This window comes from Chiloscyllium plagiosum, unplaced genomic scaffold (assembly GCF_037043375.1).
Source record: "Chiloscyllium plagiosum isolate Xiang-an unplaced genomic scaffold, Cpla_swu_hap1 HiC_scaffold_13, whole genome shotgun sequence".
NCBI classification, from domain to species: domain Eukaryota; kingdom Metazoa; phylum Chordata; class Chondrichthyes; order Orectolobiformes; family Hemiscylliidae; genus Chiloscyllium; species Chiloscyllium plagiosum.
This window is the reverse complement of record NW_028270151.1, coordinates 52408670-52432662: the sequence shown is the minus strand read 5'-3', so window position 1 is coordinate 52432662 and position 23993 is coordinate 52408670. Positions and strand designations below refer to the sequence as shown.

General features: G+C 40.7%; 1 protein-coding gene across 2 annotated transcripts in view; it reads left to right on the top strand.

Annotated features, from left to right (window-relative positions):
• slc33a1 (solute carrier family 33 member 1) overlaps positions 1–23728 on the top strand; it is a 48532-nt gene extending 24804 nt beyond the window's left edge. The window contains exons 4-8 of one of the 2 annotated variants that reach the window (XM_087993596.1): positions 5437–5621; positions 8991–9108; positions 15401–15616; positions 15772–15940; positions 20012–23728. In XM_087993596.1, the coding sequence (XP_087849722.1) occupies positions 5437–5621; positions 8991–9108; positions 15401–15616; positions 15772–15939 (687 nt within the window). In that variant the 3' untranslated portion in view covers position 15940; positions 20012–23728. Of the gene's footprint in view, positions 1–5436; positions 5622–8990; positions 9109–15400; positions 15617–15771 lie in introns of both variants that reach the window. The other variant, XM_087993595.1, reaches the window with a different exon arrangement.
• Positions 23729–23993: the final 265 nt, after the last annotated feature.

Here is a 23993-nt window from a genome sequence, read left to right as displayed (position 1 = left end):
GCTCCTCAGCCGTGCAATCACCTGCTCTATCCTCCTATTTTTACCCTCACAAGCTCGTAGCACCGGGAGTAATCTAGATATTACAAATCTCTAGGATCTCTTTTTTAGATTCTGGCCTAACAATATTCTCCCTTCAGAATCTCATCCTTTTCCCTTCCTATGTCATTGGTTCCACAATCCCCAATTAATATTGTTGGCCGTGTGGCAAGCATTAACAGAAAATATGTACTGTCAACTTTGTTATCTGTAAATACACTTGTATGTAGGGAGTGTATTCTTGATTGGTTCCATTGTCGACTGTGGGCCCATGATTTCAAAACCATTTAAAGCTGTTCCAGAACTACCTGACTGAAGGATTAATGTCAGACATCACCAGAAGCCTAAGAAACAGGGACTTTATTTGATGGCAATAACACAACTATAGGAACCACTTAGGCTATTTCTACCATTCACTGAGATTTTGGTTGATTTACAAGTTAACCCTATCTTTGCAAATTTGCTGTGTATCCTTTAATATCTTTATTAAATCTATAAAACTCAGATTTTAAATTAACAATTGATTTCACATAAATGTTTGGAAGAAACATCCAAACTTCTTCTGCCCTGTGTGTAGAAGTGCCTTCTACTTTACACCTGAAAGGTCTGGATGTAAATTTTGGACTACGCCACTAATCTTAAACTGCACAACTAACAAAATGTTTCTCTTTATCTAACGTATCTATCCTTTTAATATTCTTGAAAACTTTGAAGTCACCCCTTAATATTCTAAATTTCAAGGAATACATGCTCTGCTTTGTGTAATCTCTCATCATACCTGAACTATAAGGATTAAAGTATCAGTCTCGTAAATCTATGCTACACTACATCCAAAATCAATAAATCCTTTCCAGAATGTTGTTCCCATGAGTACACCCAATAAAAATATCTCGCTGGAATTATATAGAATCTTGGCTAGACCTCCTCTGGAGTATTATGTACAATATTTAAGGCGGGATATACCTGCTGGAGAGGGACGACAACAGAGGTTCATCAGATTAATCCTTGGAATTATTTAATGAGGAGTGATTGAGACAACTTGGTCTGTATTTTGGAGTTTCAAAGAATGAAGGAGTGAGTGACCTCATTGAAATTTATAAAATTCTTGCATGGCATGACTGGGTGAATGGAGATAAGAGCTGGAAATGTGTTGCTGGAAAAGCGCAGCAGGTCAGGCAGCATCCAGAGAACAGGAGAATCGACGTTTCGGGCATAAGCCCTTCTTCAGGAATGAGGAAAGTTTGTCCAGCAGGCTAAAATAAAAGGTAGGGGGGAGGGGCGTCAGAAATGTGATAGGTGGAAAGAGGTCAAGGTGAGGGTGATAGGTCAGACTGGGGTGGGGGCGGAGAGGTCGGGAAGAAGATTGCAGGTTAGGAAGGCGGTGCTGAATTCGATGGATTTGACTGAGACAGGGTGGGGGGAGGGGAAATGAGGAAACTGGTGAAATCCGAGTTCATCCCTTGTGGTTGGAGGGTTCCTAGGCGGAAGATGAGGCGTTCTTCCTCCAACCGTCGTTTTGTTGTGGTCTGACGATGGAGGAGTCCAAAGACCTGCATATCCTTGGTGGAGTGGGAGGGGGAATTGAAATGTTGAGCTACAGGGTGGTTGGGTTGGTTGGTCCGGGTGTCCCAGAGGTGTTCTCTGAAACGCTCCGCAAGTAGCCGGCCTGTCTCCCCAATATAGAGGAGGCCACATCGGGTGCAGAGGATGCAATAGATGTGTGTGGAGGTGCAGGTGAATCTGTGGCGGATATGGAAGTTTCCTTTGGGGCCTTGGAGGGAGGTGAGGGGGGAGGTGTGGGCGCAAGTCTTGCACCTCCTGCGGTTGCAGGGGAAGGTGCCGGGAGTGGAGGTTGGGTTGGTGGGGGGTGTGGATCTGACGAGGGAGTCACGGAGGGAGTGGTCTTTACGGAATGCTGATAGGGGAGGGGAGGGAAATATATTCTTGGTGGTGGGGTCCGTTTGGAGGTAGCGGAAATGACGGCGGATGATGCGCTGTACATGGAGATTGGTGGGGTGGTAGGTGAGGACCAGTGGGGTTCTGTCCTGGTGGCGGTTGGAGGGGCGGGGTTCAAGGGCGGAGGAGCGGGAAGTGGAAGAGATGCGGTGGAGGGCATCGTCGACCACGTCGGGGGGGAAATTGCGGTCCTTGAAGAAGGAGGCCATCTGGGTTGTGCGTTTTTGGAACTGGTCCTCCTGGGAGCAGATGCGGCGGAGTCGAAGGAATTGGGAGAATGGGATGGCGTTTTTACAGGGGGCAGGATGGGAGGAGGTGTAGTCCAGGTAGCTGTGGGAGTTGGTCGGTTTGTAGTAGATGTCCGTGTTGATTCGGTCGCCTGAGATAGAAATAGAAAGGTCGAGGAAGGGGAGGGAGGAATCTGAGACTGTCCAGGTGAATTTGAGGTCGGGGTGGAAGGTGTTGGTGAAGTGGATGAACTGTTCAACCTCCTTGTGGGAGCACGAGGCGGCGCCGATACAGTCATCGATGTAGTGGAGGAAAAGGTGGAGGGTGGGGCCAGTGTAGTTGCGGAAGATGGATTGTTCCACATATCCTACGAGCAGGCAGGCATAGCTGGGGCCCATGCGGGTGCCCATGGCTACTCCTTTCGTTTGGAGGGTGGGAGGATTGGAAAGAGAAGTTGTTCAGGGTGAGGACCAGTTCAGTCAGTCAAAGGAGGGTGTCAGTGGAAGGGTACTGAGTAGCCATGGGCCCCAACTATGCCTGCCTCTTCGTAGGATATGTGGAACACCAAACGAAAGGAGTAGCCATGGGCACCCGCATGGGCCCCAGCTATGCCTGCCTCTTCGTAGGATATGTGGAACAATCCATCTTCCGCAACTACACTGGCCCCACCCCCCACCTATTCCTCCGCTACATCGATGACTGTATCGGCGCCGCCTCGTGCTCCCACGAGGAGGTTGAACAGTTCATCCACTTCACCAACACCTTCCACCCCGGCCTCAAATTCACCTGGACAGTCTCAGATTCCTCCCTCCCCTTCCTCGACCTTTCTATTTCTATCTCAGGCGACCGAATCAACACTGACATCTACTACAAACCGACCGACTCCCACAGCTACCTGGACTACACCTCCTCCCATCCTGCTCCCTGTAAAAACGCCATCCCATTCTCCCAATTCCTTCGACTCTGCCGCATCTGCTCCCAGGAGGACCAGTTCCAAAAACGCACAACCCAGATGGCCTCCTTCTTCAAGGACCGCAATTTCCCCCCCGACGTGGTCGACGATTCCCTCCACCGCATCTCTTCCACTTCCAGCTCCTCCGCCCTTGAACCCCGCCCCTCCAACCGCCACCAGGACAGAACCCCACTGGTCCTCACCTACCACCCCACCAATCTCCATGTACAGCGCATCGTCCGCCGTCATTTCCGCTCCTCCAAACGGACCCCACCACCAAGGATATATTTCCCTCCCCTCCCCTATCAGCATTCCGTAAAGACCACTCCCTCCGTGACTCCCTCGTCAGATCCACACCCCCCACCAACCCAACCTCCACTCCCGGCACCTTCCCCTGCAACCGCAGGAGGTGCAAGACTTGCGCCCACACCTCCCCCCTCACCTCCCTCCAAGGCCCCAAAGGAAACTTCCATATCCGCCACAGATTCACCTGCACCTCCACACACATCATCTATTGCATCCTCTGCACCCGATGTGGCCTCCTCTCTATTGGGGAGACAGGCCGGCTACTTGCGGAGCGTTTCAGAGAACACCTCTGGGACACCCGGACCAACCAACCCAACCACCCTGTGGCTCAACATTTCAATTCCCCCTCCCACTCCACCAAGGATATGCAGGTCTTTGGACTCCTCCATCGTCAGACCACAACAAAACGACGGTTGGAGGAAGAACACGTGGGTTTCCTCCGGGTGCTCCGGTTTCCTCCCACAGTCCAAAGATGAGCAGGTCAGGTGAATTGGCCATGCTAAATTGCCCGTAGTGTTAGGTATAGGAGTAAATGTAGGGGTATGGGTGGGTTGCGCTTCGGCGGGTCGGTGTGGACTTGTTGGGCCGAAGGGCCTGTTTCCATACTGTAATGTAATCTAATCTAATCTAAACGCCTCATCTTCCGCCTAGGAACCCTCCAACCACAAGGGATGAACTCGGATTTCACCAGTTTCCTCATTTCCCCTCCCCCCCACCCTGTCTCAGTCAAATCCATCGAATTCAGCACCGCCTTCCTAACCTGCAATCTTCTTCCCGACATCTCCGCCCCCACCCCAGTCTGACCTATCACCCTCACCTTGACCTCTTTCCACCTATCACATTTCCGACGCCCCTCCCCCAAGTCCCTCCTCCCTACCTTTTATCTTAGCCTGCTGGACAAACTTTCCTCATTCCTGAAGAAGGGCTTATGCCCGAAACGTCGATTCTCCTGTTCCCTGGATGCTGCCTGACCTGCTGCGCTTTTACAGCAACACATTTCCAGCTCTGATCTCCAGCATCTGCAGACCTCACTTTCTTCTGAATGGAGATAAGATTTAGTGAGGCTAGTGAGTCTAAAATTAGGGGACATAATCTCAGAATATGGGGTAGGTCATTAAAATAGAGAATGAGGAGGAGAAATTTCTTCACATAGGGTGGTGAATCTTCAGAACTCTGTACTCAAGAGGACTTGGGTCCTCAATCATTGAGTAGGTTCAATACAAAAATCAATAGATTTATGGGGATTAATATCATTGAGGGATGGTCAAAAAAGTGACATTGATATATATGATCAACTCTAATCTAATGGATTGACACAATGATGTCAGTGGGCTGAATGGTCCATTCCTACTATCCCGATGTAGTCTAACCAGAACTTTGTACAGTTGAAACATGATTTCTACCTCACTGTATTTGCAGTCCTCTAGGAATAAAGGCCTTGTTTTGTATCTGTACATAGTATATTAAAGATTTATGTATCTGATCTCAAGATCTTGATCAAAGTTTACCTCAATATATTCCATTATTGAAATTATGTTGGGCTGATAAATTGTAATGAAAGTTTCTGCAAAATCAATTATGTCTGCAGTTTTTTTCAATGTTATCATTAGCAAGCAAATTTAAGTCTATAATAAATTGCATAATGATTGACGAGTGATCTGTCATGGCAAATTTACTGGTATCATTAGACAACTGGGTAAATTTTGTAAAAAGCTGAACAGAATATGAGCAATTGTTGATTAAATATTTTGCAGTGACATAATGTCTGTGTGGTCAGCTGTAATCAAGTTCTTAAATTGTGCCTCTAAAATCTTTGACACATTGACTGCTTAATTTGGGAAAATTCATTTTCAGTTAGCATTTGTCAACTTGCAATGCATTCTATCTTAAATCTGCAGAAAACATTTTTGTAAACAATGGAAGTTATCTTATGTTTCAATTAACATATATATTTACAGATTGGATTTGCAGCTGCAGATGGAGTAACTGGATTGAAGTTGGTTGAATTGGGTGTGCCTAAAGAGCAGTTGGCTCTCCTTGCAGTGCCTATGGTTCCTCTGCAAATATTATTGCCATTTGTGATAAGTAAATACACAGCAGGTCGAAAACCTCTGAATGTTTTTTACTGGACAATGCCATTTAGGTAATGTATCTTTCTGTTTGGAAGAAAATGGATCTGATGTACACTGTTTTTTGTTCTATGCTGCGCATTGTTCCAATCTACACAACCATAGTAAATGTTTCTTTTTACACCTCTGTAGCAATTATTGAGTCCTAGAGATGTACAGCACAGAAACGGATCCCTCGGTCCAACTTGTCCACGCTGACCACATATCACAACCCAAAGTGGTCCACTGCCAGCACCCGGCCCGTATCCCTCCAAACCCTTCCAATTCATATACCCATCCAGATGCCTTTTAAATGTTGCAATTGTACCAGCCTCCACCACTTCCCCTGGCAGCTCATTCCATATACATACCACCCTCTGCACGAAAAAGTTGCCCCTTAGGTCTCTTTTATATCTTTCCCTTCTCACCTTAAACCTATGCTCTCTAGTTCTAGACTCCCTGACCCCAGGGATAAGACTTTGTCCATGCCCCTCGTGATTCTATAAGATCACCCCTCAGTCTTCGACACTTCAGGGAAAACCTGTTCAGCCTCTCCCTATAGCTCAAATTCTTCAACCCTGGCAACATCCTTGTACATCTTTTCTGAACCCTTTCAAGTTTCACAACATCTTTCCAATAGGAAGGAGACCAGAATTGCATGCAATATTCCAACAGTGGCCAAACCAATGTCCTGTACAGCTGCAACGTGACCCCCCCAACTCCTGTACTCAGTACTCTGACCAATAAAGGAAAGCATACCAAATGCCGCCTTCACTATCCTATCTACCTGTGACTCCACTTTCAAGGAACTATGAACTTGCACTCCAAGGTCTCTTTGTTCAGCAACACTCCCTAGGACGTTACCATTAAGTGTATAAGTCCTGCTTTCCCATTAAGTATATAAGTCCTGCACCTCGCATTTATCTAAATTAAACTCCATCAGCCACTTCTCAGCCTATTGGCCCATCTGATGAAGATCCTTCTTGCATTAAGCATTTCTGTGTCTGCATTTGATGCCTACATAGTCCAAGAAGCTGCTTACAAACATTATCACCCTCTGTGGGTACTAGAAATCATCCTAATTTCATATCTGTACTCAATCCCATTTCCTATGGTTAAATCACTATCTATTTCATAATAAACTATAATATTTCTCTTTAGTCCAAGCAGTTTCTGCTCCTTTTTTAGTTTGCAGATGACACCAAAATTGGAGGAGTAGTGGACAGTGAAGAGGGTTACCTCAGATTACAACAGGATCTGGACCAGATGGGCCAATGGACTGAGAAGTGGCAGATGGAGTTTAATTCCGATAAATGCGAGGTGCTGCATTTTGAGAAAGCAAATCTTAGCAGGACTTATACACTTAATGGTCAGATGCTAGGGAGTGTTGCTGAACAAAGACCTTGGAGTGCAGGTTCATAGCTCCTTGAAAGTGGAGTCGCAGGTAGATATTGGGATAGCTGGTCGGCATGGACAGGTTGGACCGACGGGTCTGTTTCCATGCTGTACATCTCTAAGACTCTGACTCTATAAATGCCAGAGGATAATTTTTGCAAAATTTGATCAAGTAAAAGTTGACCATTTTTTAATGTACAATTCAGATGCAAAACTTCATTAACCAATTTTGGCTCAATAAATTACCCAAGGAGGAAAATATGTTAACTACATGTTCCCTTTTGTTGTTTATAATCTAAGATTTTTAGAAATTGCTGAATTGAGAAGGGCAGTGGGCAGACTTCCTAAACTGTTGGTTGTGGCCCCCAGATGAATTGCCAGCCTACAGTTTGATGTGGACACCACTGCAACAGTGACTGCTTTGGAGCTCCAATTTATCTTTTCTCATTGATCTTTTTCACAAATCTTTCAATAATACAGGATCTTAACCTCTGGAGGATCAAAATGAAGTCACAATGAAAAAAAGTATTTGTAAAGCACTGCTCTAAGTGAATGAGATTTGAGTGACTTAAAATCTCTTCCATTTTTTCTCCATAATGCATTTTGAATTAACTTTTTAAAGAATTTTTATTTTGGGTAAACCAGGCTTGAGTTATACTAGTGATCAAATGTTATAGTGACACATAGTAAATAAAAATATCCTGATTTAAGCGGTCAGCTATCCCCATCCTGATTTTGTATATAGTTAGTCCTACTGTTCTAAAAGAATGTTCATGAGTCAGAAGGCAATGCTGTGGAATATTGGCTACAACAATTATTTTATCTCTTTCCCAGCTCAAAAATGTGGTCTGCTACAAATATTCTAATCGAGCCTCTTTGAAAGCTTGTTATTTTTGGTGTTGAGAGAGAAATTGATCATAATTTTGTATGATTCTGAATATTTCAAATTGCTTACCAATATTTTCTTAAACACCTATGAAGTCTGTCTTTATCAGCCCAATAAATAGGTAATTGCAGAAAGTCAAAGGGTTACCAATGACCAGAATAAATTGTAACTGCAGACTTAACTAGTCATCATTAAAGTTTAGAATAAAAGGCTATAACTCTTGTGGTAACATTTAATGCGTAACTAGATCTGAATTATGATTCTTGGCCACAACCTCACCTGGCACAGTCTCCTGACAATCAGAAGGATTGATAACTTGAAGATCAGTCCAAAATACAGTTTTAGAGTCCTTAAAGACAGAATAGAACAATAAAAATTAAGTTCTTAAAATCAGAATTGCTAATGAAACGTACATTTTTATTTCTATTGAATGGCGTGTCTCTTTTCTGAGAACCAGTGAATTTGTTTCAGACATCTTGAGTGAACAAAGTATTCCTCAACCATGAACAATTCTCATCAAATGGTTACGGCAGCAATCATACTATTGCTGAATAGTAACAGCCTTTTAGTATAACTAACAAAACAAGACATTAAACACATCTTGTAATATACTTTTTTAGTCTTATATTGATATGTCGTCTTACACTATTGGGGGAACATAAATTGATCTGGAATTTCTATGGTTATTTGCCTGACATTCTTCAGTAGTGTCAGCGAAAATGGTATGAATGAATATTTGACAGATCATTGATCAAATTTACAATAAGAGATAGGGAAAATCCCAAATCCATTGTCCGGTTTAGCTTTTTGCATCAAATCTTTCTGCAGAATGTTTCTGGAAGTGAGCCATGATGTATTCTGTAAAATAAATTAATCATATATCACCATATTAAAAATGAATATTCCATGTCTACTAAATTTAAGTTTATAATTATAGCATATTCACTTGAACATATTTTTGTGTTTGAAATGGAATATAAAGTTATGTGCAAGCTAGGCTTTGACTCGTGAACCATTACAGTAGCAATGTAATTTTGTTGATGTTTTTATATTTGCTGCAACATTGTATGAAATTTTATGATTTTAATTAAAATAGTACTTGACTGCATCTCTTTCTTCGTAGGTTATTTATGGGTATGATATTTGCTTTACTGGTTTTTTGGACTCCTACAGTGAAGCAGGGCACAGAGTTTCCTGTTTATTATTATGGAGTACTGCTGTTCAGTTATGCCTTGCATCAGGTGAGTAAGTGCATTCAGTATAAGTATTAAGTTCTTAGAACCAGAATTGCGAATGAAAAATATACATTTTTATTTATATTGAATGGTGTCTCTCTTTTCTGAGAACAAGTGGAATTTGTTTCAGACAGTATCTGAACCTTAGAGCCGTGTCTACTGCCATCTTTTTCCAAAGTGGTTGCTAACATGCAGTACCCTGGCTTGGAATAGAAAATTAGAACTGAAGATTGTGGTTCCAATATGGTTCTGTTGCTCTCCTACCATATATTGGTCGGTATGGTGGGTCAGTTGTTAGCACTGCTGCCTCTCAACTCCAGGGACCCAGGTTTGATTTCAGCCTCGGGCGACTGTCTGTGTGGAGTTTGCACATTGTCCAGTGTCTGTGTGGATTTATTCTGGGTGCTCTGATTTCCTCCCACAATTCAAAGATGTGCAGGTTAGGTGTGTTAGTCAGGGGTGAATATAGGATAATAGAGTAGAGGAATGGATCTGGGTGGGTTACTCTTCAGAGAGCCGGTGTGGACTTGTTAGGCCAAAGGGCCTTTTTCCATATTGTAGGGTTTCTGAAAAGAAAAAGATTTAACTGCAATTGGTGGTCTGAATTCTATAAATAGAATTTGGTTATCGTTTGTGAACTGATGTAAAAATGTTAGTTTTTCTAATGGTTTTCTTAAGGAGGCCTAGTTCAAAATACAATTGAACAAGCAGTTGAATTGACATTTCAATCCAGGCAAAGGCAATTCCTATCTAGACGTAGATTAATAACCGGTGCTTGTACATTAATCAAAGTCAGTATGGGTCTAGCGCATGTAATGACTTCTGTGTTTCACTAGAGAGATATGCATGAAGGTAAATCTGTAAATCATCTTAACCTTATCCAAAAGAAGAGAGAAAATTCATATTTATTGCCCTCTCGTGCATCATGTCATCCAGTTAAGCTGTATTATATGCTACTTCAAGTTAGTTTATTGCTTACTTTATTTCAAATGGGGAGTTCAAATTGGAAGAACTTCACAAATGAGCATAGAAAAAGTAGATGGAGAGCAAAGTAACATGTTCATTAGAAATATTTCTGGCCTATTTTAATTATTAGTAAAATAAAGCTATTTCATATGAACATACAAGTTAGGAGCAGGAGTAATATGTTCAGCCCCTCGAGTCTGCTCCACCATTCAATAAGATTGTGGCTGATTTGATTCAAACCTCAAAACCACATTCCTGCCTGTACCTGAACCTCTCACCCCTTGCTTAACAAAAATTTATCTACCTCAACCTTAAAAAGGACCCTGCTTCCACTACTTTTTCAAGAAGAGATTTCCAAAGACACTCAACCCTCAACAGAAAAACACCTCATCTCTATTTAAAATTGGTAGGTCCTGATTTTTAAATAAAGAACTCTAGTTCGAGTGTTACCCGTAAGAGGAAATATCTCGGCACCCTCCTTAATTTTCTAATGCAAGTTAACCTACAGACAAACATATGGAACACCCATGGGATCTCCGATATCAGGATTCTTAGCAGAGGCAGCAATGCAGAGACTCTAACAAACAGCTCTGCCAACCATCCAAACCAAACTTTGGGTCTGCTACATGGATGACACCTTTGTCATCACTAAATGAAACAAATTAGAGGCAACCTTCAAGACCATCAATAATACCCTTACAGGTGTAAAATTCACAAAAGAGGAGGAAAACCACAACAAACTGCCATTCCTAGATGTCACAGTACAGCATACAGTCAGTGGGGAACTTCAAACCAGCATCTCCAGGAAAACAAACATATGGGCCAAATACTGAACTACATTAGCAACCATCCCAACACCCACAAACAAAGCTGCATTAAAACGTTACTTCAACGAGCCACCACACACTGCAGCATAGAGGAACTACAAAGAGCAGAAGAAAACCACCTATACAGCATATTCAAAAAGAATGGGTACCCAATGAACACAGTCCACCGATTTCTCAGCAACAAACCCAAGCAAGCAGACAAAACATATCCAGAAACCCTTGTCACTCTCCCCTACATCAAAGATATCTCAAAAATGACTGCAAGACTACTCAGACCTCTTGGCATCATGGTAGGCCACAAATCCACCAACACTAAAATAGCAGCTAATGAACTGAAAAGACCCTATACAGACAACAAGCAAAACGAACATAATTTACAAAATACCTTGCAAGAAGTGGAACACACACTACAATGGACAACAGGCAAAAAGCTAACCACCAGGATATATGAATATCAACTTGTCACACAAAAAGACACAACCCACTATCACTAGTATCCTTACATACAAATGGGGAAGGACACCACTTTGACTGGGACAACACATCCATGCTAGGACAAGCCAGAGACGCACATGAGAATTTCTAGAAGCATGGCATTCCAGCTGGAACTTTATCAACAAACACATCAATTTGAATCCCATCTATCACCCTCTGTGAAAAAGAACAGGAAATGACATCACCAACCCCCAAAAAAACTTAACATCTAAATTGAAAGTGGGCCATAACACTAGTGCTTCACCGAAGGCTCACTGATGTCACCTGGTATGGTGACGAAATGTCTGAAAAAGAACCTTCCAACTCAGTGAGCAAACTTACATCCAGAACCTCAACCTAGGCTACAAATCTTCTCCAAACTTGATATTATATTTAGTTCTGTCATCAAAATCATTAATTTTATATTGTGAATAGCTGGGCTCTGAGAACTGATCCATGTGATACCAAACTCAGAAAAAGCCCCGTTTCATCCTACTTTTTGTTTCTTGTCAGCCAACCAGTTATCTGACTATGTCAGTACACTACCCCCATCCAATGTGCTTTAATGTTACATGTTAGGTGGGACCTTATCAAAAGTACTTATGAAAGTTCAAGTAAAGCATATCAACTGGTTCTCCCTTGTCAACTCTACTAAATTCTAGATTTGTCAAGCATGATTTTCCTTTGTAAATCAATGCTGACTCTCCAATCCTGTCACTGTTTTCTAGGTACCCTGCTTTTAAATTGTCTGGAATAGACTCTAGCATTTACCCTACCACTGATGTCAGATTAACTGGTCTGTAATTCCCTGTTTTTTAAAATAGTGGGGTTACCTTCCAATTCATATGAACTGTTCCAGAAAGATGATGACGAATGATTAGATTAGGTTCCCTACAGTATGAAAACAGGCCATTTGGCCCAACAGGTCCACACCGATCCTTTGAAGAGCAACCCACCCACACCCATTACCCTGATATTTACCCCTGACTAATGTACCCAACATTATGGGCAATTTAGCATGTCCAATTCATCTAACCTGCACATCTTTGGACTGTGGGAGGAAACTCATGCAGACACAAAATGTGCAAACTCCATATGGGCAGTCGCCTGAGGCAGGAATCTAACCTGGGTCCCTGGCGCCGTGAGGCAGCAGTGCTAACTACTGAGTCACTGTGCCGCCCCTTTTTTTAAGGCCACATCCTTATGTACTCTAGGATCCCTGATGTACACCATGTAAACAGACCCTTCAATCCAACCCGACCATGCCGACCATATCCCAACCCAATCTAGTCCGACCTGCCAGCACCCGGCTCATATCCCTCAAATCCTTCCTATTCATATACCCATCCAAATGCCTTTTAAATGTTGCAATTGTACTAGCCTCCACCACTTCCTCTGGCAGCTCATTCCTTACACTTACCACTCTCTATGTGAAAAGGCTGCCCCTTGTGTCTCTTTTTTTTAATATATCTTTCTCCTTTCACCCTAAACCTATACTCTCAAGTTCTGGATTCCCCCATCCCAGGGAAAAGACTTTGTCTATTTATCATATCCATGCCCCTCATGATTTTATAAACATCTATAAGGTCACCCCTCAGCCTCCGACGCTCCAGGTAAAACAGGCCCAGCCTGTTCAGCGTCTCCCTATAGCTCAAATCCTCCAACCCTGGCAGCATTCTTGTAAATCTTTTCTGAACCCTTTCAAGTTTCACAACATCTTTCCGATAGAATTGCACGCAAGATTCCAACAGTGGTCTAATCAATCCTGTACAGCCGTATCAAGACCTCCCAACTCCTGTACTCAATACTCTGACCAATAAGGGAAAGCACTATCCAACTACCTGTGACTCCACTTAATCCCATCAAGTTCCCCAACACAGAAAAAGAGGAAAGAGGTTCTTCTGAGGGAACGAGCAGATAGGGGCTAAATTAAAAAACAGAACCAAAAAGGTGGTAATCTTTGGATTACTATCTGAGCCACAAGCAAATTGGCACGGGGTCAAAAAGATTAAAGAAATAAATGCATGGTTTAAAAATTGTTGGAAAAACAAGTTTGAATTTGTGGGATGGAGGTAGGCATCTGTACTGGAGATAAAGGGAGTTGTACCAATGAAATGGGACTCGCCTGAATGCTGGCACAAGAGCCTTGGCGAATTGCGTAACTAGGGCCCTGGATAGGGCTTTAAACTAAATTTTGGGCAGGTGAGTTCAGTTACATGAAAAATTATAGGAAATGTTAGAGGGGATGGCTCAGCAGTAGTTAATGAAGTTTCCAGAATAAATAATAGGGGAGGCGGCTCAGAGGTCACTACTGCCTCAGCGCCAGGGACCCTTGTTCGATTCCAGCCTTGAGTAGAGTTTGCTCATTTGGGTTTCCTCTAAGAGCTATGCTTTTCTCCCACAGTCCAAAGATGTGCAGGTTAGGTGGATTCAACTTTTGGCCATGCTGAATTGCCCTGTAGTGTCCAATGATGTGCAGGCTAGCTAGTAGTAAAGCAGAAGTTTATAAGTTTTTTTTTAAGATACCTAGAAGATAAGAAACGCAAGGGTGGACATGGCATTAGTCAGTGGAAGATACCAGCAATACGTCAGTTTCAAGAGAGTCAGGGGCAGAGGTGAGTACACTGCTCATCGCTAAGGAGAAAGTGCTGTGCAAGCTGAAACATCTGAAGGTGGATAAATTGCCTGGACCAGATGGATAACACTCTGGAGTTCTAAAGAAATAGTTAAGATAGTAGAGGCATTGGTGGTGATCTTTCAGGAGTCATTGCAGTCCGAGTGCCAGAAGTCTAGAAACTGTCCAATGTAACACCCCTGTCTAAGAAGGGAAGGGAGCAGAAGACAGGAACTCCAGTAGTAGTACAAATGGCCCATGAACGAGAACACACATCTCCCACAGCAGACTTTGAGCATCTATTCATTTACCTAATCTAATTTGTCCTATGCCAGTTTGCACACTGCTTAGCTAATAAACCAGAGATCATGACCTTTGAGGTTCTGTTTCTTAATTTGGCTCCTGGCTCCTTTGTCCTGCCTGTATTGTTGGTACCTGCATTGACAACAAAGACTTCCACATCAAGTTCCTCTCCAGTCATGAGCAGACGTCCTGACCTCTGACACCAGACAGGTAACACAGTTATCTGAACTTGTGCATTTTACTGCTGAGAATGGTGTCAATATCTCCTTTACTACACTGTTCCCTACAATCACAACAATTCTTTTTTCACGGCCTCTCTCCTCACTCTCAAATGGCTTCCTCTTCCATGGTGTGATGATCAGTTACCTCATCCACCCTTCAATCTCATTAAAATAAGCTGAATGAACCTCAAATCTGTTGGACAATTGCGAAGGCCGAGGTTCCTGCACTCTTTTTTTCCCCCTCTTCTCTCCCCCCCGCCGATTCCCTTATCTGCCCAACTCATAGTCACATTCTCCTGAACCTTTCAGAGCTATAAGTGCCTCGTAGCAGAAAGATGCCAGGTTTCTCAATATATTGGAGTCTTTGTAGTTGAGTCTCCAACTCAAACTTTTAGCCAATGCTATTCGAATTTCAAACACATGCCTCAGATATGGAATAAATTGACCCCTGGCATGAATCACTGCTTGTCCCATTTCTATACTTTAAAGAGTAATCTGGAATAACTTTTTTCATGCTGTTCATTAAATTTTATACCCTTAGCACCATTGAGGGAACTACTTTTTTCCTACTTTTTCCTCCTTCTGTGCAATCCTTCACACTATACAATAAATTTTATCTATCATTTTAAGCTCACACAATTTATTCAGGTCATTCGGTAATATCTAATCTGTCTTGTTTATTCTGAATACCTCTTGAATTTCACATTTTCACAATTCTTGACCAGTTTGCCTTTAGTTAGTGAATTTAAGGCACTGATGACAATTACATATAATTGTGATTCCAATGTTTGCATCAAACAAAGCTGTGGACGAAAGTATAGTTGAAACTTTTTTTGAAGTTCCAGTTAAAAGATGTTCAATGTGATACTATGATTTTTAAATGCTTTCTTTAGGTGACTGTCTATAGCATGTATGTCGCAGTCATGGCATTTAATGCTAAAATTAGTGACCCTTCAATTGGAGGAACATACATGACTTTATTGAATACTGTTTCCAATCTTGCTGGAAATTGGCCAGCTACGTTAGCTCTTTGGCTGGTGGACCCACTTACAGTCAAGAAGTGCATTGGTGCATCTGAACAAAGTTGTGGATCTGCAATTGGTTCTGAAGTAAGTTTTCATTTTCTAACATTTTCTAAAACATATTTGATCTGTATTATGGTATGTATGTTTTTTCACCCAATTTGATAAACATTACAAAAAAAATCAGTCTTCTGCTGTAGAAATCAAACATTAATATTCCAATTTTCTTTTGTCTCTCACAGCTTTGTGTAAAGTTTGGTGGTTCCTGTTCAACTGCAACTGATGGCTACTATGTAGAATCTATATTATGCATTGTAATTGGGTTCACGTGGTGGCTTTATTTTGGAAACAAGTTCAGAAATCTTCAGGATGAGCACCCATCCACATGGCAATGCAAGAGGAATAATTGAGGTCTTGATGATTAGCACTTTTGGAATTTAATAAAATTGAGATCTTTTGACCAATTTTCAAGGGAATAATACAAAATAAGGGATTTTATTCAATTTTACAAATGCTATTTTGACAATGGTTGTTACAATTGGTAATTCTATGTACAGTACTAATTTTGATTGGGTTTTTTGTTTGTTTGTTTTGGTGAGAGTAAAAACTACCTATGCGATAGCAACGTAGGTAGAGAAGAAATTGTATTGTTACAGGTGCCATATAAATAATTTTTTGTAAGATGCAAATAACTCATTCTTATTTTTCATTCTTTTTATGCAACCTATACTTTGACACGTATAAGTTAGATATAGTTTATTGGCAATTGTAGCTCTTTGAATTCCTCATTAAGTGTTTTGTTAGTGTAGAGTTTTGTGTTGTTTTAAATGGCTGTTGCCTTTTTTAAAAGTAAAGCTGCCGAACCTTTTCTTGAGCTCAGTTGGCTGGATGGCTGGGTTTTCAATGCAGAATGATGCCAACAGCCAGTGTTCAAATTGAATTGAATTTATTGTCACATGTACCAAGGCACAGTGAAAAGCTTTGTCTTGCGAGCAATACAGGCAGATCACGAATTCCTGCATCAGCTGAGGTAACTGTTAAATTCTTCTTCATCTCAACCTCACTCATCACCTGAGGTGTAGTGACCCTTGGGTTAAACACCCCACCAGTAATCTCTTTCTCTCTCTGTCTCTCTCTCTCTGTCTGTCTCTCGGACAAAGGTGATTTTATCTGCTTTTGGATACTGTGTGCAAACATTACACTCTCTTTTACAGGAGAGGATTGGGCCAATTTGAAAGATAAATTAGGGTTTCTGAATTACCAGTATATGGTAGCTTATTGTACCTACCAAAACCAAATTCAACCATTGTTTTGCTGAACGTCACTTTTTCACAAGTATATCACTTAATCTATTGTATTGTTCAGAGGGCACCATTTCTTGTTAATATAGTACATAGTCAAGAGGTGTGCATTGCTAATTTACAGTAAAGTGGATTACATTTGTGTGTAAATAAGCTTTATTGATACTATTGCAAGATTGTTAATCTGATGTTACCAAAGTACTAAGGTATTGGCTTTTATAAATTTAATTAGACTTGTGAATGTCCTTTTTAAAAAATTTCATGTTTAAAAACAAATAGTGACTGAAATTTTTAAAGTATACTTGATAATTAATTGCTCAGGGTAGGCACACTATGGAATTGATCATGGAGCTTTCAATAATGTTCAAACATAGAAAACAGAAACAGGCGTAGGCAATTTGAGCCTGCTCCACCATACAAAATGATCATGGCTGATCATCCTACACAGTACCCTGTTCCCACATTCACCTCATACCTTTCGAACCAAATATATCTCCTTTTTGAAAATATTCAATGTTTTGACCTCAATTTCTTCTTGTGCCAGAGAATTCCACATGCCCAACACACTCTAGGTGAAGATGTTTATCCTCCTCCTCAATCCTAAATGGCCTATCCCCTGTCTTTAGACTGTGAGCCCTGGTTCTGGACTCCCCAGTCATCATCTCTTCATTTATCCTCCAAGTTAGAAACTTGTAGATTTCTGAGACTCTTTGCTCATTCTTCTAGACTCCATTGAATATTGCCATGACTGATCCAGTATCTCTCCATATGTCAGTCCTGGCATCCCAAACTTCTGTCTGATAAGTCTGCATTCCACTTCTTCTAATAGCCAGACATCCTTCCTCAGAATCTAAATGGTGTGCAGTACTCTGTGTGGTCTCACCAAAGCACTGTACAGGTCATTCCCTGCTCCTGAACTCTAATTCTGTCACTATAAAAGCTATATAATTTCCTCCTCTGTGCTTACTGGTGCAAGCAGAAACAGCAGGAGAACATAGAACATACATACAACACAAGAACAGGCCCTTTGCCCCATGATATTGTGCCGAACATTACACCAAATTAAATTGATCCCTTTTGCGTGCCCTTCGTCCATATCACTCCATACTTGCACATTCATGTGCTTATCTAAAAGTCCCTTAAATTCCCTTCTATATGCCTCCACCAACACCCTGTCAGCATGTTTCAGACTTATCCACTCTGTAATGAAAGGAAACCTTGCTCCTTATCTCCTTTGAACTTTTCCCCCTCACCTTAAATGGATGCCCCCTAGTTTTAGATATTTCAACACTTGGGGGGAGAAAGGTTTTGACTGTCAACCGTATCAAGGCACCTCCTAATTTTATAGACTTCTATCAAGTCCCCCTTCAGCCTCCACGACTGCAAAGAAAACACCTGAGTTTTTCTAGCCTCCCCTTATAGCTCACAACCTCTAATCCAGGCAGCATCCTGGTAAACTTCTAATGCAACCTCTCCAAAGCCTCCACATCCTGCCTGTAATATGGTGACCAAAATTCAATGTAGTACTCCAAATGTGGCCTAACCTAAGTCTTATAAAGCTACAAGATGACACCCTGACTCTTGTACTCAGTTCCCCAATCAATAAAGGCAAGCATGCCATATGCCTTCTTTACCACCCTATCAACTTGCGTGGCCACTTTCAGGGAGTTTTGGACTTGAACCCCAAGTTCCCTCTGTACATCATTGCTGTTCAGGGTCCTGCCATTAATTGCATACTTTTCCTTAACATTGATCTCTCAAACTGCAGCACCTCAAAAGTTACCCACATTAAACTCCATATACCTTTTCTCCACCCATATCTGCAACTGACCTCTCTCCCACTGTATCCTTTGATGACTGTATCCACAACTCCTCCAATCCATGTCTGCAAACTTACTAATCCATTCACCTACATTTTCATCCAAGTCTTTTACATACTATCACAAACAGCAGAGGTCCCAGTACACATCCCTTGCGGAACATCACTAGTCATGGACCTCCAGCCAGAAAAACACCCACCCTACCCTCTACCTTCTATGGGCAAGCCAAATCTGAATCCAAACAGTTAAGTCACCATGGATCCCATACAGCTTAATCTTCTGGATGAGTCTACCATGAGGGGCCTTGTCATAATTTTTAATTTCATTGTTTGGGTGGTAAAGAAACAACAGATTATTTGCCTGCTATGGAAACTGGATGTGTTCTATAACAGTCAGGCAATGTACTCTCTCAGTTTACTCCCTGAACTGTAAAGATGAAAATAATCCCCAGTGTTTCATTTTTCTAATACGTAGTAGTCAATCCATATATATTTCCATTTTATCAAGAGTCAAACCTTGAAGTGCAGCTCCACTCAGCACTTCAAAGGATGATACAATTACACTATGCTTAGCATCAAAATTATCTATTTGTTGTTTGCGCATTACATTATTGTGCAAATTAAGCCTTGGTGTGAAATCTGGACCTAACTTGACAATGGGGTGAAGTGCTGACATAAACATACACACATATATAAGAAGCAGGAAAAGGCCATTTAGCCACATTTGCCTGCTGCACCATTTGATAAAATCATGACTTATCCGATTATGGCCTCAATTTCACTTGACAATCTCCTCCACTCTAAGGCCCTTATTAATTAAGAAGCAATCTAACTCTGCCCTAAAAAAATTCAGTCTCCACTGGTCTCTGGGAAGAGAACTTACGTAGATTTATGAAAAGAATTTCTCATTTTTGTTTTGAGTGGAAGACTAGTTATTTTTAATGTGTCCACTAGGCTCTACCATAGGTTGGAACATTTGCTTAACATCTAGTCCCCTCGCAATCTTTTATGTTTCAGAAAAGATTGCCTCATTCTTCTAAACTCCATTGATATAACACTACCACTTTCAAATTCTCTTTCCACTTAAAGTCAATTCAGTGAGTTATGGTAATGCCAGTACACTTCAATGATCAAATTTTACATTGGGTTTCCAAAATACATTTTAATTTATTTCATGCAGTATAGTGTGACAAAGTTATATCAAATTAGACTATAGAATCATAACTGCACTTGATTCAGCAAGGTGTAAAATTAATGTTTGCAATCAGCATTAGAATATTCAAATCTGTCTCGTTGTAATTCAAATTCTTATGTTATGTTGTTTGACTTGAGTACATAACCTAGCATGATATTTTATTGCAGCAGTGAAGATGTCAGCTTTTGAATAAATTGATCAACCAAGAACCCATCTCCCTGTTCAGGTGGCTATGAAAAATATTGTGGCATGATCTGAAGAAGAGATGTGTTTTCCAGTGTTCTGACCAACTTTCTTCCATTAACCAAAACTACCAAAAACAGATGTTTGTTCAACTTATTAGTTGTTTATTGGACATTGTCGTGTGCTAATTAGCTGCTATATATGTCTGTGTAACAACAGTAAAAACAATTTATTGACAATTCCTTTTGTGACATTCTGCTTTGATGAGACTATATAAATTGTAACTATTTTTGGAAATAGTTTGTAAGCATAAAATCACAAATGTTTTGGTTAAAGTTGTTTGTGAACTTTATTTATTTGGCAAATTCATTTCTGTACTTAACGATTATTTTGCACAAGTTATATTCCTTTTTACATTTTGATTTTTTTCAGTTTAGTTAGATCTGTTCAATCCTAAATCATAAAGACAAAATTGAAGAACTATTCAAATGAATTATTCAATTTATTGTTCATGTTATTTGTGCTGTATTCTAATTGATGCCAATATATATTTAGTTTGTATTTCTCACTTCTTGCATAGGCTGCATCTTCCCACTTAAATCCCTCAGCAAGCTTTTACAATTGAATTTTTAAAACTGACTTTAACCTGTAGTATTTTTCTGTAGCAATTTAATGGGAATTTGTGCTTAATGAGACTAAATCTGTAGCAATTAGCTAACATGGTACTAGGCGATGTAATTTCCTTTTTAAAAGTAAGTTTAAATGCTTACAAATCTTCTGTATTTATGTTGCTGGAATTTGTCACGTACAAAGTCATATTTTAAATACTACTTTGTCAAGATATTAATTGGAACCCACTACAGCTAGATATGCAAATTGCCAAAACATGTGTTTTCTTACCTACACATTCTCCCTGTCATTACTGATAGTGTTTTCCTGGTATCTAAGCAGGCAAATCCCATATATCTTTTACTCAGCCATGTGTAGGTTCCTGCCTCCTTCATAATAATATCAGATGAAAAACTTGCTGTCACCCTGCTGTAAAACTCCACAATTCAATTGCAATAATGCTAAGTGTAGGACCCCCACCCTATTTTGCTAAACTGTAGGTCAGTCCCCATGCCAATAATGCATTAGGACTTCTGTTAAGTGCAAAATATTTTGCTCTGAGCACAGTTCATTTCTCCCCCAACTCCAGCCATTGCTTTTTACTGTCTTTTTGCCTTCCTCTATTTAGAGTTATTGAGTTGTATAGCATGGAAACAGACACTACAGTCCAACTCACCATTGTTGACCAGATGCCTTAAATTAATCTAGTCCCATTTCCCAGCACTTGAACCAAATCCCGCTAAACCCTTCCTATTTATGTACCCATCCAGATGCTTTTTAAATGTTGTAATCGTACTGGTTTCCACCAATTCCTCTGGCAGGTAATTTAATTACAAACATCACTCTCTGTATAAAAACGTTGCCTCTTCAGTCCCTTTTAAATCTTTCCCATCTCATTTTAAACCTATACCCTCTATTTAAGATTTCACCCACCCTGGGAAAAAGACCTTGGCTATTCACTCTATCCGTGCCCCTCATGGTTTTGTAAACCTCTTACAAGGTTACCCCTCTGTCTCTGACACTCTAGAGAAAATAGCCCCAGCCCATTGAGCCTCTCTCTACAGCTCAAACCCTCCAACCTCGACAACATCCGTATAAATCTTTTCTGCACCCTTTCAAGTTTAACAACATCTTTCCTATAACAATATTCCAAAAGTGGCCTAACCAACATCCTGTAGAGCCACAACGTGACATCCGAACTCCTATATTGAATCACTGATCAATAAAGGCAAGCATGGATTCTATGAGATACCAAACGTTCTCTTCACTATCCAGTCTACTGCGACTGCATCTTCAAGGAACTATGAACCTGCACCCCAAAATCTCTGTTTGGCAATACACCCCAGAGGAGACCATAACATTAAGTGTTATAAGTCCTGCTCTGATTTGCCTTACCAAAATGCAACACCACACGTTTATCTAAATTAAACTCATCTTCCACTCATTGGCCATCTCATCAAGGTCCTGATGTAGTTTGAGGTAACCTTCACTGTCCACTAAATCATCAATTTTTGTGTCATCTGCAAACTTACTAACCACCTATATTTACTTTCAAATCATTTGTATAATTGACAAAAAGCATTGTACCCAGAACTGACCTTGCAGCACACTGCTGGTCACATGCTTCCAGTTTGAAAAACAACCCTCCACTACGACCCTCTGTCTCCTACCTTCAAACCAATTTTGCATGCAAATGTAGGTCTCCCTGGATTCCAGCATTCCCTACGCCTACTGGCCTTGCCCTTCACACTAACAGGAACATACTGTCTCTGAACTCTCATTTCATTTTTGAAGGCCTCCCACTTTCCAAATATCCCTTTACCTGCAAATAGCCACTCCCAATCAATTGTTGAAAGTTCTTGTCTAACACTGCCAAAATTGGCTTTACTCCAATTTAACTTTTAGCTTAGGTCTATGCTTTTCCATAAGTATAATAAAATAATAGAATTATGGTACTGGCCCCAAAGTGCTTCCCCATGATATATCGATCACTTGTCCTGCCTTATTTCCCAAGAGAAGGTCAAGTTTTGCTCCTTCTCTAGTAGCTTTATCCATATACTGAATAAACATTGTCTTATACACACTTAAATTCCTCCCCATCCAAGGCCTTAATACTATGGCAGTCCCAAACTATGTTTGGAAAGTTAAAATCCCTACCATTACAACTCTATTATTCTTGCAGACATCTGAAATCTCCTTACAATTCTAAATTTCTCACGGACTGTTGGAGTTCTATAGTACAATCCCAATGAGGTAATCATCCCTTTCTTATTTTTGTACTCGCAGAAATATCTGAAGTATAGGCAAAATATTATCTCTAACCAACAAAGCTATGCCCCTCCTCTCTTTCCCCCCTTTCTATCCTTCCTATAGCATCTATACACTGGAACGTTAAGCTGCCAGTCCTGTCTTCCCTGAGCCATGCTTCTGCAATAGCTACAATACCACAGTCCCACATTTCCAACCATGCCCTGAGTTCATCTGCCTTACCTGTTAGGTCTCTTGCATTGAAATAAATGCAGTTTAATTAATCAGTCTTCTCATGTTCTCTTCCTTGCTCTTGCCTTCTTTGACTATTTGACTTGTGCCTCTTCTTGACGATACCAGCTTCAAACATATTTCTTTTGTCACTATCTTTTGGGTAATATCTCTATATTTCTAACCCTCTATTTTAGCACAGTTGCTGGAAAGGGATTTTTTTTCTTTGGTTTAAATTTGTTCTTTGTTCATGAGCAGTAGGAAGAATATTGAAAGGCACAAGCTTTTAGGTGTATGTACAAATTTACATTTTTGTCATATATCACAGGATCAAATGTCACAAGATTCTGCACATATATAGAGGCCAGAGTGTATTCAGGTTCTCCATGCATTAATATTTGTATTGTTATTTCATAACTGACATTTTCATTATCCCGCACATATTTTTCACTGGTATATGCCATGTATATGTCTCATCAGTTTGTGGTTGCTGTTGCTCCATTTCTTTTAATTTACGCAAGGCTGCTTCTATATAAAGATATTGGTTTGCTATGCTTCATTTATTTACTCAATGGAGCTATAAGAATGATTAAAATGTAAGTTTACTAATTATAGCTGTCGAATTGACTTAGTAATTTACGGGTGCTTGCTGCTACATCAATTTATTCAGTAAATTCACTGCCTATTACATAATTCATTAATTGTAACTCCTTGAATTTCTCAGTCACTTAGAATTATACAGCACAGAAACAAACTCTTCAGTCCAGCCAAATTAAACTAGTCCCACCTGCCTGCTCCTAGCCTATATCCCTCTAAACTTTACCTATTCATTTACTTATCTAAGTCTCATTTAAATGTAGCTGTACCTGCATCTACTAC